We start from the raw sequence: 14,988 nt of genomic DNA on the forward strand, positions 1-14,988 counted from the left end.
ATATATATATATATATAATACAACGGAAAAAGCACATCAAAGTGAGAGCTGGAAACAAAGATTACCTCAGAGAGTCTATGATGTTTGCATTAATCTCTCTGACAGCATTTTACCAGAGCATTTAAACTAGAAAAAAGTATTTGTAACTGTTGGTAGAAACATTTTTTTCTGATTCCATTTTTTAGATTGCAAGGATTTTTTTCCCCAACCAGTCTGCTTGTAAATGTCCAGATCCCATTAGCTACAAAAAGGATTGCAGTGTTTTATTCAAATTTTACACAAAATGGAGAAATGTAAAATCAACTGCCCCTTCAACATTTCACTCCCTTTTGATTTAATGGGATCACAGTGGTACAATGAAACCTTGCCAATAGCAAAAGTAAGCACTGTCACAATGAATAATGCAGTAAAATGTCATGTATCTCAGCTTGTGACAAGGTATTTTGTATGACTTGACTTGCTAAATGGTACTGAAGTTAATATTGAATGGGCTGAGATGTTCACAACAGAATGTGTAGAAAGAAAGTGTGTTAAGCATCATGACTTTGACAAACTGTGACTAAGATAACAAAAATCTTAAAACTTCTGCAGGCTTTGTGTTTTAAATATCTGCCAGCTCGTGTTTTACCCGCCCCCTCAGGTGATCTCACATCTTACATCAGTTTGTACGATCATCCAGGCATTGGTCAAACCCACGTTGCCCTCTGTGCCGAAGAGCTGGAGGCCCTTCTTCAGATCGCTCTGGGCGTAGTGATCAATCTGAGAACACAAGAAAAGAAAAATGGTTGGATCAGAAAAGAAAATAAGATAATTTAATAAATCTAATTTTAGTTGGTTAGTTTGAGTGAGATGTGATGGAGGACGTGTTCCTTTTAAGCATCAAATGTTTGGAGGAGCTTATTTGCATTTTCATGAGGTGGGAAAATAAAGTAATTTGAACTCAAGTGGCAACAAATAACAACATAGATTCTCTATTGTCTTCTAAGAAAACTGTAGTACAATCTGTAGAAGTCAAACGACTAACACAAGTTAGTCGTATTTGTTTTTAATATCAGTTTTATCAGCATTTTTACCTTTATTTGACAGCAGACAGAACAGAAAGGCAGAAATCATCGCATTTACATGGTCACATGGTGACTCTGTTATATTGCACACTTCTGGTTCACAGTGTGGACTGCTAGAAAGTATTCTTAGAATATAATAGAAAAGAATAAATTATACCTTTCTTATGAAGGTCATATCTATAATGCATTATAAACCCATTCATAAGACATGAAAATGCCTTTACAAGGCTTTATTTCTTCTTCTTCTTCTTTAGAAATGTTGTTTATAATTAAAGGACCCATTATGTCCACCTCTTTTTTAAACTTTCATAATGCTTTATATGTAACTACTGGCAACCTTTGCTGTATCACACAATTGCTATTATAAGACATTATGTATAAGACATTATTCGATTTCAGGAACTTCTCTATGTGTCTTTATAACTGGTTGAAGTTTTGGCATTAATCATTTGCAGTGTTACCCAGGACCCAGATTCTTCTTTCAAACACTGTTGTCACTTTGACATGGAGGTATAGAGCATTAATTCAATTTAATTTGTAGAATGCCAAATCGTAACATGGGTTATCTCAGGACAGTTTTCAAATAGAGCAGGTCTAGACTGTATATTATGAATGTGCTTATAATGCATTATAGACTTGACCTTCATTGAAAGTGTTTCAAATTTCCTGCCCTGACAGGGAAAAAATGCAGTCTTTGTTTCTCCATAATAACCACAGTGAAAAGAACATACATAACATCAATAAACATAATAAACAATACACAACACAAATCATTTGTGAGGCAGCAATATATGTGCCAAAGTTAATACAGCTTATTTACAACTCTTCGGCATTGGGATATTTTAGTGCGGTTTGTTCAGTATATTGATTACACACAGTCTTATAAAGGATCCCTTATGTATGTCTTTTCATGTTGAGGAAGATGTGGTTACATGTTTTTCATGGCAGACCACCACACGGTACTGGTCTACATAGTGGACCACTTAAGACTCCCTAAACACAAGGTTTTATAAGAAAGTGGACGTTTATATCTGACTGTCTGCAGTTTCTCCTGAGCACAGCTAAATGGACTGAGAGAGACTGCAGTCTGTACTGATGCTCATACTCAGCTCATATTTCCTCAAGTGTTCTCACATGACATCAAGACTAATAAAATGTTGTCAACAGTGGAAACAAGTCCACTTTGCTGAACTTAAAGGGGACTGAACCAACACACTGCAGCTGTTCAATAAACAAACTAAATGCAAATCCCTGTGGGTTTAAATTAGAAGCTCTGGTTTAGCAATGTGAACCTAAACAAACAAGATAAAAACATTTACCAAAATCAGCTTTTCCAGTAAGCTTTGAATCAAAGAGAACAAACTGTTCGTGTGAACACAGTCACTGGGATAAACATGCTTAAATACACTGAAGCTTTGCAGCTACTGAATCTAAAAAACATTCATTTAAAATCAACAATACAATCAGACTATCGGTGAGCTTGGGCACTAACAGCAAACACAAACTCCAGACACACACACTGAAGCCGCTCAGTCTTGTTTAAACATTTGGATGGTCAATCCCATCAGACATCAATCGCATTGATCTCCACTGACCTTGCACTCTCCTACACTGCAGCCCTTTAGCCTGTGAGGTGCTGCAAACAACAAACGCCTTGTTAAATCTCTCTCTTCAAACACTCAAATAATGGCCTTTAATTTGCCAAACAACATTAGTTGTTGAATACTGCATGTGATCTCTGACATTACGTTAAACATATTAAAGGGATGAACAAGGTAGGGTATTACTTGAAAAAGCCTTCCTTTGAATTTCCCTCACTGTAATTTGACATTTCCACAAGAAAAGGTTATTTTAAGGACAATAGAGGTATAAACAAGTTCTCTACTTCACTCAGATGTTAACACACACTCTTCCTACACCAAATTCAATAAACACTCCACTTGCTGGGGTGTTATCGGTCTTTGCTTTCCATTTTTAATCTACAAAGATGTCAGATATTCTGGATTTGTCCTTAATTACCCATCAAAATGAGTTTTTGAATAAGGCTGAGTTAGGAAATGGAGAATCCACCCATAAGCACACATTAAAGGACCAGTGTAAAGGATTTAGTGGCCTCTAGCAGTGTAATTGCAGATTGCAAGTCACTCATTTCACCCTCCCGTTTCAAGCACCAAGGAGAAACTACAAAAAACATGAAAGCACCTATGTAGAGCCAGTGTTTGGTTTGTCCCATCTGGGCTACTGTAGAAACCCATGGCATCCGTAGATATGATTGTAAGGTACAGCAAACATAACGATTCCTATATTCAGATGATTATACACTAATGTTATACACTGGCCCTTTAATGCATTTCTGCCAAAGATTTCACACCATTTCACTAACCAACAACTGCAGGGTGTGCCATAAAAAATGTGCCAGCAAAAGTGAGAAAGAAGAAGACTGCAAGCTAGCTAACGGATGAACGTAAATCCATTCAGCACTTTGTTAGGTGTTAATGATACACAATTGTTATATACATCTTTCTTATTTTTTATCTGTTCACAAGAAAACTCCATGGTATACATAATAATTAGTTATTTGTACATCTACATGCTTTTGTAGCTTGTTATAAGTTAATTTGGAAATGTGAGTCACTTAACCATAAAAAGAAAAAAATTCACAGATTTTTCATGATTTATGAGTGATGCTGGTGTGTCTCACCAGTGTTAAGTGAGTTGAGCCATGTCTGGATTCCCTTATAAGGCAAAAGTTCATAAAATTAAAGTCACAGATTTAAGAGAAGTAAACCATACTATCTATGTGCAAGTATTGGTATTTAAGGGTGTTTTACATATTTATTAAAGGTCATTAACATGCCTGCAGGTCTGTTGTGTGAAGCTTTTTGTTAAACTAGTGGCTGTGGGGTAAAATGTTTCCTAGGCCCTGGGGCAAGATGAACCAGGTCTTCAGCTTATATTCCATTCACTATAATTTGCACATGCGCTGTATTCTAATACTAGAACAGATATCACCATGTCAGACTGCTAAATGTAAAACAAAAAACGGATCATCACCTAACCAACAAATACAGCAGATGAAACAGAGTTACTCTGAAAAGATATTAAAGAAAAGAGAAAAAAAAAAGACTGAATTAATATGAACGGGTTATGATCTAACTCTCCCTCGTCTCATCTGTTTTTTATGTTTTTGTTTTCATAAATTGATTTAACAGCAGAACATGTTTAATGCAACAAACCATAGTGACAGTTTCATATTTTCACTCAAAACAACACTGAAAATTTGCTCAATAAAATTGCCAGGCGCAATTTTGTGGGGGTGTGGTGACTGTATATCAAATCCCAGAATGCCAACATGACACTTGTATCCTTGAAGAGATTCTTTTCTAAAAAAAACTAAAAGTAAGTAAAGAAGCAATCTTATGGTTTGAAATGGACTTTGTACTTGACAAGCAAACATCCCAGCTGCTTATCAGTTCTATGCTTTGCCATTTACTAAACAATAACACGCCATTATGAACTTCTGAACCCTTGTCAATACTTAGTCTGTTGTGGGTTGCCATGGGAGACATTGTTGTTGCACATTTTTTTGTGAGGTACTTGATCAATGAAAACATCCCATGCATCCGCACAAAACAAGTGAGACTTCTTGTTTTTCTCTTATATCAGTGAAACACTGACTTAAATAGCAAAAGTAAAGCTTTTTAGTTGGTAAGTATTGTTAAAAAAAAAAAAAAAGTAATATTTTCCCTGGCAAATAAAACAACCCAAGAAGCCTCAAACCCGGCAAATGAAGCCAATGTGGGAGTAAACAAAAAGTTGTAGTTCCTTCAACGTCACTTGAGGCTAAGGTACAGAAGTGAGTCAATGTCCATAACAGTCCTTAAAGCAGAAATAAACCTGGTACAAAAACCGGTTTTGGTCACTGTAGTTTAAAAAAAAAAAAATTCTCATGTGAAGGTATTTACAATTACCCTGATTCAGCACGCTAAACTTATCCACAATACAACTGTATATCATTCGATTATCTCATTATCATGGCACCTGGTCAGTGGGTGGGATGTATTAGGCGACAAGTGAACATTTTGTCCTCAAGTGGATGTGGTTGTTGAAAGATTTGAGCAACTTTGACAAGGGACAAATTGTGATGGCTAGACGACTGGGTCAGTGCATCTCCAAAACTGCAGCCTCTTGTGGGGTGTTCCCCGGTCTGCAGAGTCAGTAGCCTAATCAAAAGTGGTCCAAGGTAGGAAAAGCAGTGAACAGGCAACAGGGTCATGGATTGGATCACATGGGCTGACCATCACTCCCAATGTGCATCAATGAGCCATGGCCACCCAACAGACGAGCTACTGTAGCTTAAATTGCTGAAAAAGTCAATGCTGGTTCTGATAGAAAGATGTCAGAACACAGTGCAGCACAGTTTGTTGCATATGGGGCTACATACCATTATGACCCTGGTGGTCATAATGGTACATAAGCCCATGTTTATGGCTGATCGGTGTGTTTGTGGCACAGCTATTTTCAGCCACATACACCATTTATAATTACACTTACTGCACATCCAACTTTTTGCTGCATAATATCATAGGTGGGATCCCTCGAAGCCAATCACACCGCTCAGTCAAAATTAGATGTTGCATTAGGATCTTTAACACATTATAATATATTACATCATCATTTTTGATGCCTCAAAGAGAAAGAGATGAAAGAGAATTCTTGACAAGACAACCAAGAATGTAATTTCTTGCAACAATAAAGAAACTGTTGATATGGTTTCTAAATCATACTATAAGCTACTACATGACAACACTACTCTGGCACAAAGCAACATGCAAGCTATCGCCAAACTGATGTAAGAATCTAGCAGGCAGCCCTTATGTCCCATTTGAGTGGACTGGATAAAGGCATAAGTCTTCTGAAGTTGGGCAAATAAAAAAATAAAAATACTTTTTAGATAAATCTAAGCAGGTCATTAGTAAAGAGTGTCTCCTGTGAAAGTACAGCAAGCAGACTGTGCATAAGCCACAGCTGTACTTTTAGTTCAGTATTGATGTTGTCCTCGGGACTTTGGTCGCCCTTTAACTACACCAGGCGAGTCAAAGATGGGCCATTAATTATTTATATGGCAGGGATACAAGGAGAGATAAGAGATGTATATGGAGAGAGAAGAGGAGAGGGTAGACAAGAAGAGACGAGATGTGGAATAAAAAAAGGAGATGAGTGATGGAGGTGGGGAAAAGAGTGGGCGCAGAAAAAAACGTAAACAGGGGAAAAGAAGGAGGGGATGAGCCAGAGACAATGAAGGGCGGAATATGTAAAAGCAGATATACTGTGGGGCAAATGAAGAGGTTATATGACTCTGGTACTGACAGTATAGCAGGCAAAGAAAGGGAGCTTTCCATCTGTGACAACCCAGGAGAAAGGACATTAAGTCTGAAAGAAACACAAGAAAGGGATTTCAGGGAAGAGGAAATAATGGAGGAAATAGCTCAATTTACTTTCTTTTTCCAAACAGTGGATATCCATTACCTGTGTCATAAATGTAGGAGGAAGACTGAAGCAGAGATACAGAAAAGTTGATAAAGGCATTAAAAAAAACAGGAAAGACCTGTGATCATAATCCCTGCAGTTCTCCTGTGGACACATTATTTCACTACAAGACACCAAACTGCATAAGAAATGTCATACTTCATCTTCAACAATGTTACAGATTCTAAAAAAGGATTTTTACATTATTTATTAAATTTCTGCCTTGAAATCTGCATATATCACTGTGACGCTGGTGGCTGTATACTGCAGGATAATCCCAAATCAAGGTTGTATTAAAGGTTTTAGATTTAGAAAATTCATGTTTAAGTCATTTCAACTTGAGTAATTTGGTCACCCAGTCGTGTCTGTATTTTCTGAATGTCCCAATGGGTTTCTGCATTCCTCAACTATTGAGTGCCCACGCTCATTGGCAAGGGGCTGATTTCCTGCAAATACTTTCATTTTATCCTTCCTCCGAGGGAGCCCAGATTACGTTCCCTGGACTCTGACCCAATTTAGACCAAAGTCAAGGTTTTTCAAGGGCATTTGTTTTGACTGCAGACATACTATACTCTTGACTTGCTATGCTGTATTTCTGCTGCCTTGGGAGTGTTGCACTGCATTTCGAAAAAGGAGTTATACAGAACACCACCCTTCTGAAGAATCCACACATGTTATTCTTGTGCCTCAGGACAGATCAGTCAATACTTGTGAATTTAGACAACTCTTCTCTAAAGCTATAAACTCAAGAACAAACCCTTAAATTTGTAAAGTTAGATGTGAATTCTGGCAGAGCTCCTCAGATAATGAATGGGGCAACCAAGTCACAAATTCAAGGCTTTGCCTGACTTGTAATTCTGTCCTGGGGTACAGCAATAACATGCCTAAATAATTTAAATTGTTTGGCATTCCCCTTTAAGTGACTAATCTCAATCCTTAGCTGGGGCAAATCAATTACAATTTCCATCCTCTGCTTCTAATCAGTTCCTGATTAACACTTGGCAAACCATGTGAGTAGGCAATCAATGCCACTAACGGGGAAAGCAGTGAACAAGCAGAATCTTGGCTAGAAAGGATGAGACTTGAAGAGCCTTAATCAAGGTAGTAGTAAGCTGAAGGATTTCAGACAAGATGTTGGGCAGTAACACGCGGTCAAGGCTCATTATCTCAGAGGTTCAACAGGAACTGTCATTGTGATTAGAGGTTTTCCTCGTTTATTGAAACCTGAAATTCAACAGAGAGATCCTGTTGTTTTCATGGCTTGATGTCCATGTTGATGCACCAAAAATGTTCTGAAGTGATTTGTTGTTTGATCTGTTTTTACACATAACCGAAATACTCTTGAAAGCTTTCGTCTCAGCTATTGACAACAACGCATGCATTTTTCTAAAACTGATATCTGATGCCTTCAGTCTGTCTTTTATACATCATGGTAGATTTTTTATTTTGATTGGTTTTCTGAAGTTTCATCACTTCTTTTTTTATCTACCACTTTTCCATCATTGTAGTGTAGACATCCAACTGGATTATTATGTAAATATATGCACAGCATTGATATTTGGTGTTTAGTCTTTGAACTTGTCACTCCACACAAGGAAGCTGCAAGCAGAGAGTGGGGAGTTATGATAAAAAGATAATGACTTCCTTGCTGGGGGGACACTGACTCAGAGCCTTCAGGTGGACACTTGAGTGAAGGTAAGACTTTTGAAAGGCTGTATGAACAGCAGCATAGTTTTCAGGTGAGCGGTGTTGCAGCAGGCATGGAAGCGAAAGAGTGAGCAGTGTATGGTGAATTAAGCACTCCCACATAAGCTGCCTACAGCACCTCCTGGAAATTACCTGGTGTGAGTGTGTGTGTGTGTCTCACTGAAATACTTGTAAAAACCAACTGCAGAAGCATTGTGGCCATGATCACCCAGTGCCAGCTGCAGTGGCTGGGGCATGTGATAAGGATGCCCCCGTGTTGGCTACCCCGCAGAGTGTTATATGGCCAGTTACATCATGGTCGACGCTCAGCTGGAGGGCTGAAGAAACACTCTAATGATCGGATGAAAACGCTTTGGGGAATTGCGAGATCAGACATGAGGACCTGGAGGATGTTGCTGCTGCTGACAACTGCAACAGCTGTGTAGGGATGGGGCCTGTATCCTGGAGATGGGGAGGACAACCAGAAGACAGCAGAAGAGAGCCAGGTGAAATACAGCAATGGTTGCCACCACATATACATGCTACACCTGCAATAGAGCTTGTGGGTCCAAGACAGCATTGTTCAAAGGGCAAAGGTCTTACTGTTAAGAGAGTGGATGTTGTCTTGAGTTTATATGCTGCAGTGCAAGGAATAATCCATCAAGTGTAGTGGCTGACTGGAGTTGACGCCACTCAGGCTTTGATTTGTTTGTTTTTTGAAGTAAACATTGTTAAAATAAAATATAGGTTGTAAAGAAGGGAGCAATTTTAGATGTAAATATCTAAAACCAAACTATTTTATCTTCAATTTTAACAACTACAGTTCACAGTTGGTCTCTGTCTTGCTTGTCAGCTGGCTTGACTGGATTGTGATTAACATAAGGCTCCTGACAACAAGAAAAGGCAGTTTATTTGCTGAATTATTTATTTAGAAGAGAAACAAACAGAGGCTACTACAGCCGGGATGTAATAAATGCTGAGGTCATGTTCTTAATTTCACAACTAGAGGTTTTTGATTAGCCATTTTTCTAGTTTTTATATTTTAATTTAACTGTTGAATTGATTTTCTGGATAGATTTGATCTCCCTACACAATACTCTATTTAGAATTTATTTATATTCAAATATCACAATCTGCTTTTCAAAAGTCACCATGTGAAATGTAATTGTAGAATATCAACACTCTCTTGTCACTAAAACTCCCAAACACAATATCGTCCCTGAAATTACCCTGGTGTCCTGTGGTAGCTACAGTCTTGAACAGACCCCCGAAAACATTAGCTTATCTTGTTTTAAAGCTGAACTCCGAAAGTTAGGAGCTAATGGGAAACTGAACAGAACTCATGATTGTCAGCTTTTCATTCACAGTGATGTATTTCTTTTTCCAACATAATTAAAAGTCTTTTTTAGTGTGACTTCTGGAATTGATTGGGTGGCATAAGCTGTACAAATTTGCCAAAACTAATTTACATCTGGCATATTTAGCAGTATTTTCAACCTCAGCACATCTAACTGGCCAGAACAATTTTAATTTTTCCAAACACAGACCAAATGGTGAACTAATATTATCCAAAGCTAAAAATATAAACTTTATATCTATTGTGATTTTTCCAGCAGAAGTCGAACTCCCAAACTGTCAGTATAAGTGCCCTACTCTGTCTATTGTCTTGAAGACTTGACAGATGCTGCAACACAGTGAACATTCACCTGTGGCTAATGTTTGACAGTGCTGTAAGTGGGTTTTCAGCCTTTGCAAGGAGTCCTCTTCAATAGTGCTGTTTTATTATTCATGTACCAGACAAACCAAGACAACGTGCAATATGTTATTCTTTTCATCTAAATAACCACATAAAATCTTTTCCAATCTGTAACCCCAAAGCCACTTGTAAAGAAATTGCATGAACCAAGAACATAAAGTTAAGATCTAACAAACGTTTTGAAGAGACCAAATACTCAAGGATGAGCAGGACAAGCAAAGGGAAATAAAAGGCACCAGAATATCCAACTCAACCTGGACAAAAGCTTGTCTCGCTCACAGGTTAAATGTATTTGCTTCCACTGAAAGGTGAAATTTATGAATTCCAGACACATAGTTTTCTGTGCAATAAACTTGTGGCACAAACTTTCACTGTTTGTGTTAATTATTTTATTATTACTGTTTAAGTGGGCAGTTCTGACATGTAAACTTAGATACAACTCTATGCATGCTGTGCATACTGTCATTTCCAACTACATCATGTATGCAACCTGTTACATTAATCATATCATATTTATTTCAGCACCCTTTGCACTTTTCAGCTGTTTGAGTGTATTTCTGTGTACAGAGCCATGTAAAACCTGAGTATATGGGATGTACACATGCCTGGCCAATAAAACTGATTCTGAAAAAAAACTGAAAATATGTTGGTTCTGAGGTAATGCTTTAGAACAGCCTGCAAATTACAGTGTTGTATTTGTGCATAAGTTTAAACCATAGTGATGTCAAATATGACAATACAATATCACCACATTGTGTAATAACCTGACAAAAATGCTGCTAGAAACAAAAATGTGAATACATTTTTCTGGTCCAATCTGGCCATTGCATTGGATGGGAAGGTAGAGCTGCGTGTCATCTGCATAATAGTGAAATGAGATTATGTGGTTCTGAATAATTTTGCCTAGTAGGAGCATATAGATGGAAAATATGAGGGGACTAAGGAGAGCTTTGAGGTACTCCACATGAAAAATATGATGGGTAGAGGATGAATTATTAGTATAAGTACCTTACTTAGAAATTATAGTTTTAAAATAGGTCTAAAGTTGTTCAGTGTTAGTGGATCAAGACCTGATGTTTTTTTAAAAAGGGGTTCAACCACAGCAGTGAGAATTTCTTCAGCAGCTTAGTTGGGACACTATCAAGGCAGCTGATAGTGGGCTTCATGCCAAAAATGATTATATCAAGTTCGAGATGGGAAATGAGCAGAAAAATATCGAATGCTGGACACTTGGGCAGAATGATGATAGCCTTATCAGAAGGAAAGATATTCAGTCTGATATTTTCGACCTTATCTAAAAAGAGTTTTTAAAAAGTCCTCACAGCCAATTGGTGGAGGGTCCAGGCTACTCTAAATGAGTCAGGGGTTATGGCAGATATTCTTTATAATCCTAGAAAAGGATTTTTCTCTCACACTACAAGGGGTTTTTAGTCAGGAAAAAGTCTGAATTCATCAATGATGCCACCATATGACCTACATTAGACCATAAACAAGAATATTCTTGTTTATTTCATTTCTGTATAGTTTTTACTTAATGCCTGCCACCGGTTCAGATTCAGTTGGATTCCCCTTAAAATCAAACAAATGTTGTGGAGGCACTACTGCTTTTGTCCAAAGGGGCCACCACAATCAACAAAACGAAAGTTCGATGTAACTGCTTTAAATGCCATTGTAATTTCCCAAGGAATGTATATCATGATTTGATAAATAAATGATACCCAAACTAATTTCATAGCAATATCAACATTGTGTTACTATAGAGGTGAAATTCAATTTAAATCTACTCGTAGGTTAGACGGTTAGACTCATATCCAATATTCAGCAATATTCTGGTTCTGTTAAAAATGTATGGCACCAATGGGCGGAGATTTGATCATCTAGTATTGACAGTTTATTAACATACATATCCATTCAAGTTTTACATTTTAATCCACAAGGGAAACCCCACTGAGCAAAAAAGGGAACATTTGAAAATAACAACCTATCTTTGTAGTTCTTTGATACTGTATACAACATGGTGTGCGTTCCCCGGGGATGTAGAAACATGAAACCTTCACATGACCTATTATTCAAACATCAAATACTAATGTAATAAACAATACTATAATTTGCAGGCTGTAATAAAGCGTAACTAATTTGAGTTCAGTTTCTCCCTGTATCGGGTTGACGTAATGTTTTATGTTTATTCAGATGTATTTCTAGGAGTGGTTTCACATTCCAGTTTACTTCCTTCTGCAAAAGCTTCACTCTGTGTTCCTTCATAATATTGGGATCTTAGCCAGATTGCAATTTAAATTATTTATAATTACCGTCTCTGCAATTCCTCAACATTAGCTGCAGCACTAACAGCACATTCCCTTGTCACATATATGCCACGGCTCCACAAACAAATATGTTATCTGTTTGCTGATCATCTCAATTTGTCTCTCATATTAACATTGGCCTGATGTGGGTGTATTTTAGCAATGTGATTAGCCAGGGGTGTTTATATAATTGCATTTCTTCAGTCTACATAAAATGAAAGTTTCTCAGGCTTGAAATATATTCAGACAGGAGTGCTGCATTTTGATGTCTTGACAAGCTAAAATGTTTTGACGGCTGATGCTGGAACAGTAATGATGTGGAAAAATGGAGCCTTCAAGCTTAAAATGGGATTTCCGTGGGTCTCACGTGTCGTATGTCTAAAGCTTTAGATATGATACTTGTTTGCTTTACTGCATGAGTGGTTGCAGTTATAGTGTGTTCACAAGTGGATACTTTTTCTATTTCTCTCTACTTATCAAGTTATTTCACAATTTACCATGTTTAGTCTAACAACAGTGCAACAAGGCAACGAGTTGATATGTGAGTGGGACTGACAGCAGAAACAGACCCTGGTTCTCAGGAGAAATGATGCATGTCAATAGAATTTACCATGAGACATCTTCTCACTGCAAAAGCTGGATTTTAGTTTCAAACACATCCAACAGGATAAAACAAGGTTTACACAGCAGAAACAGACTGTTCTTATGAGAGCAGGTCCCTGTTCAGATAAGCATGAAAGATCATTTAGTAACACTTTGTAATATATAAACACTTTAATTTATTTATTTATTTATATATAACACACTGTTGTAAGCAAATATAAAAGGACATTTTAAGTGTTTAACAGTTAAAACATATATGACCATATACCATATTTAATGGGTGTCTGCACAGTTCATGAATAAATTATAGCACAGTAGAAGAGAGAAACAGAACAAATCTTTATAGCCGATTATAAAACAAGCTAGCTGCTCTGCAAGGCTGTTATCAGCATGCTAACATGCTCACAGTGACAATGCATGCAATGCATGTGCATAACATGCTGATGTTTAGCAGGTAAAATGTTTACATGTGTACTCTGTTAGCTGAACATGTAGGGTTGGCTGGATGATGGGCGTTTCATTAGCTTTGCTTTGGACCTGATGACAGTGCTAGAGGAAAAGTTAAGGGATCACCAAGGGATTACAATTAATCCTGAGCGACATGAATGTGTTAACCAAATTTCATGGGAATCAGTCTAATACTTGAGACATTTTAATAAAAATCTCAAATGCCCCTTGAGGCAAATTTCTGATTTGTGATATTGGGCAATATTAATAAAACTGACTTGGGGATTCATGGTGGAGTGCCTTGGCAGCTTATTGGTTACAGCTAGCGACCTTTGTTGCATCACTCTCTCTCTCTCTCTCCCCCAGTTTTCTGTCTGCCTCTTCACCTGTCACTATCCAATAAAGGCAACAAATCCTCCATTTATATGCCACACATTTATAAATGGTTACAGACTGTTTATAAATGTGGCGTGTGAAGACACATTGACCTTTAAGTTAAGTTACGTTAAGTTCTGACCACAGAAATAGTAGTTTGACAAAACATTCCTAATTCGAGGTCCACTTACTATTTTCCCACAGCCTTCAGCCACATCAACGGATGGAGTTTTCTCAGTTGTCATGGAGAGTGAAGAAATTTATAATTTTGTATATTATATATTTATAATAGTTGATTAATATAATAAATAAATCATGTATATTTCATATTCAAATAAAATGTAAAGACATGTGTATACATCACTTACAGAGGCTTCACAGAAAGAGTTGACAACTACTTTCATTAACACTTAATGTGCCCTTATAAAGGCAGTCAATAAAGTATTACTGATTTTTAATAGCAGGCATATTTCTAAGTTTTAGAAATGACACCATCAGAACAAAATACATGGCCACTACGTCTGCTGTTGTAGATGTAGTAATAGTCGTGATTCATTTTAACAGCTGCAGTGCCCTTTGGGTTTGTGGATGAGGTCTTTTGGGGATCCAACCTGACCATAGGTCTTCATGACTTCCTTTTTACAGCAGCATTACCTCACCTTGACTCGTCCCAAAGCACACAAGCAAATAGGAAATCATCTTCACAGCTGCCCCGTGACAGGCACCTTGTTTAACCATCAACCACTGAGCAGCAGAGGAAATAGCTCATGCTGCATTGACCCAATAACTAACAACATGTCCTGTAGTGGTGAGAACGCAAATGATCCTAGCGGTCACACTGTAGTTACACACTGAAATTAGGTTATGTTAATCCATGTGCACCACATAAAAACAGAGAGACGACCATTATACGTTCTTATTATTGGATTATCTTATTTATATATTATATTTTCAGTGGAGCCTTAAATGATTTATTCGGTTTAACAACTTCATGAAGTTTAACTTCAAAGTTGATTCTGACAGAAGTTTGTGGTTAAATAAACAATCTCACACCAGCTTTAGTAGCCTTTCTATCCTGTCGTATGATATCAAAAACATGGCGTTTTTCAGTTTCTCATGAAGATGGGATTGTAGTTGTAGAAAATATTTCTATTAGCACTTTAAGGCAAGTGCGAATGCCTCAGATTCCAAGACAAGGGTCTTCTTTCTACTCATGGTGGTACTG

General features: G+C 37.4%; 1 protein-coding gene across 5 annotated transcripts in view; it reads right to left on the reverse strand.

Annotated features, from left to right (window-relative positions):
* Positions 1-14,988, reverse strand: part of tspan4a (tetraspanin 4a) — a 117,303-nt gene that overhangs the window by 13,452 nt on the left and 88,863 nt on the right. For all 5 annotated transcript variants that reach the window (XM_035682060.1, XM_035682065.1, XM_035682066.1 and 2 more), the window contains one exon: positions 658-759. In XM_035682060.1, the coding sequence (XP_035537953.1) occupies positions 658-759 (102 nt within the window). The remainder of the gene's footprint in view (positions 1-657; positions 760-14,988) is intronic.

The sequence above is a fragment of the Morone saxatilis genome, unplaced genomic scaffold, assembly GCF_004916995.1.
Source record: "Morone saxatilis isolate NCDOM2014 unplaced genomic scaffold, NCSU_SB_2.0 Contig11, whole genome shotgun sequence".
Lineage (NCBI taxonomy): Eukaryota > Metazoa > Chordata > Actinopteri > Moronidae > Morone > Morone saxatilis.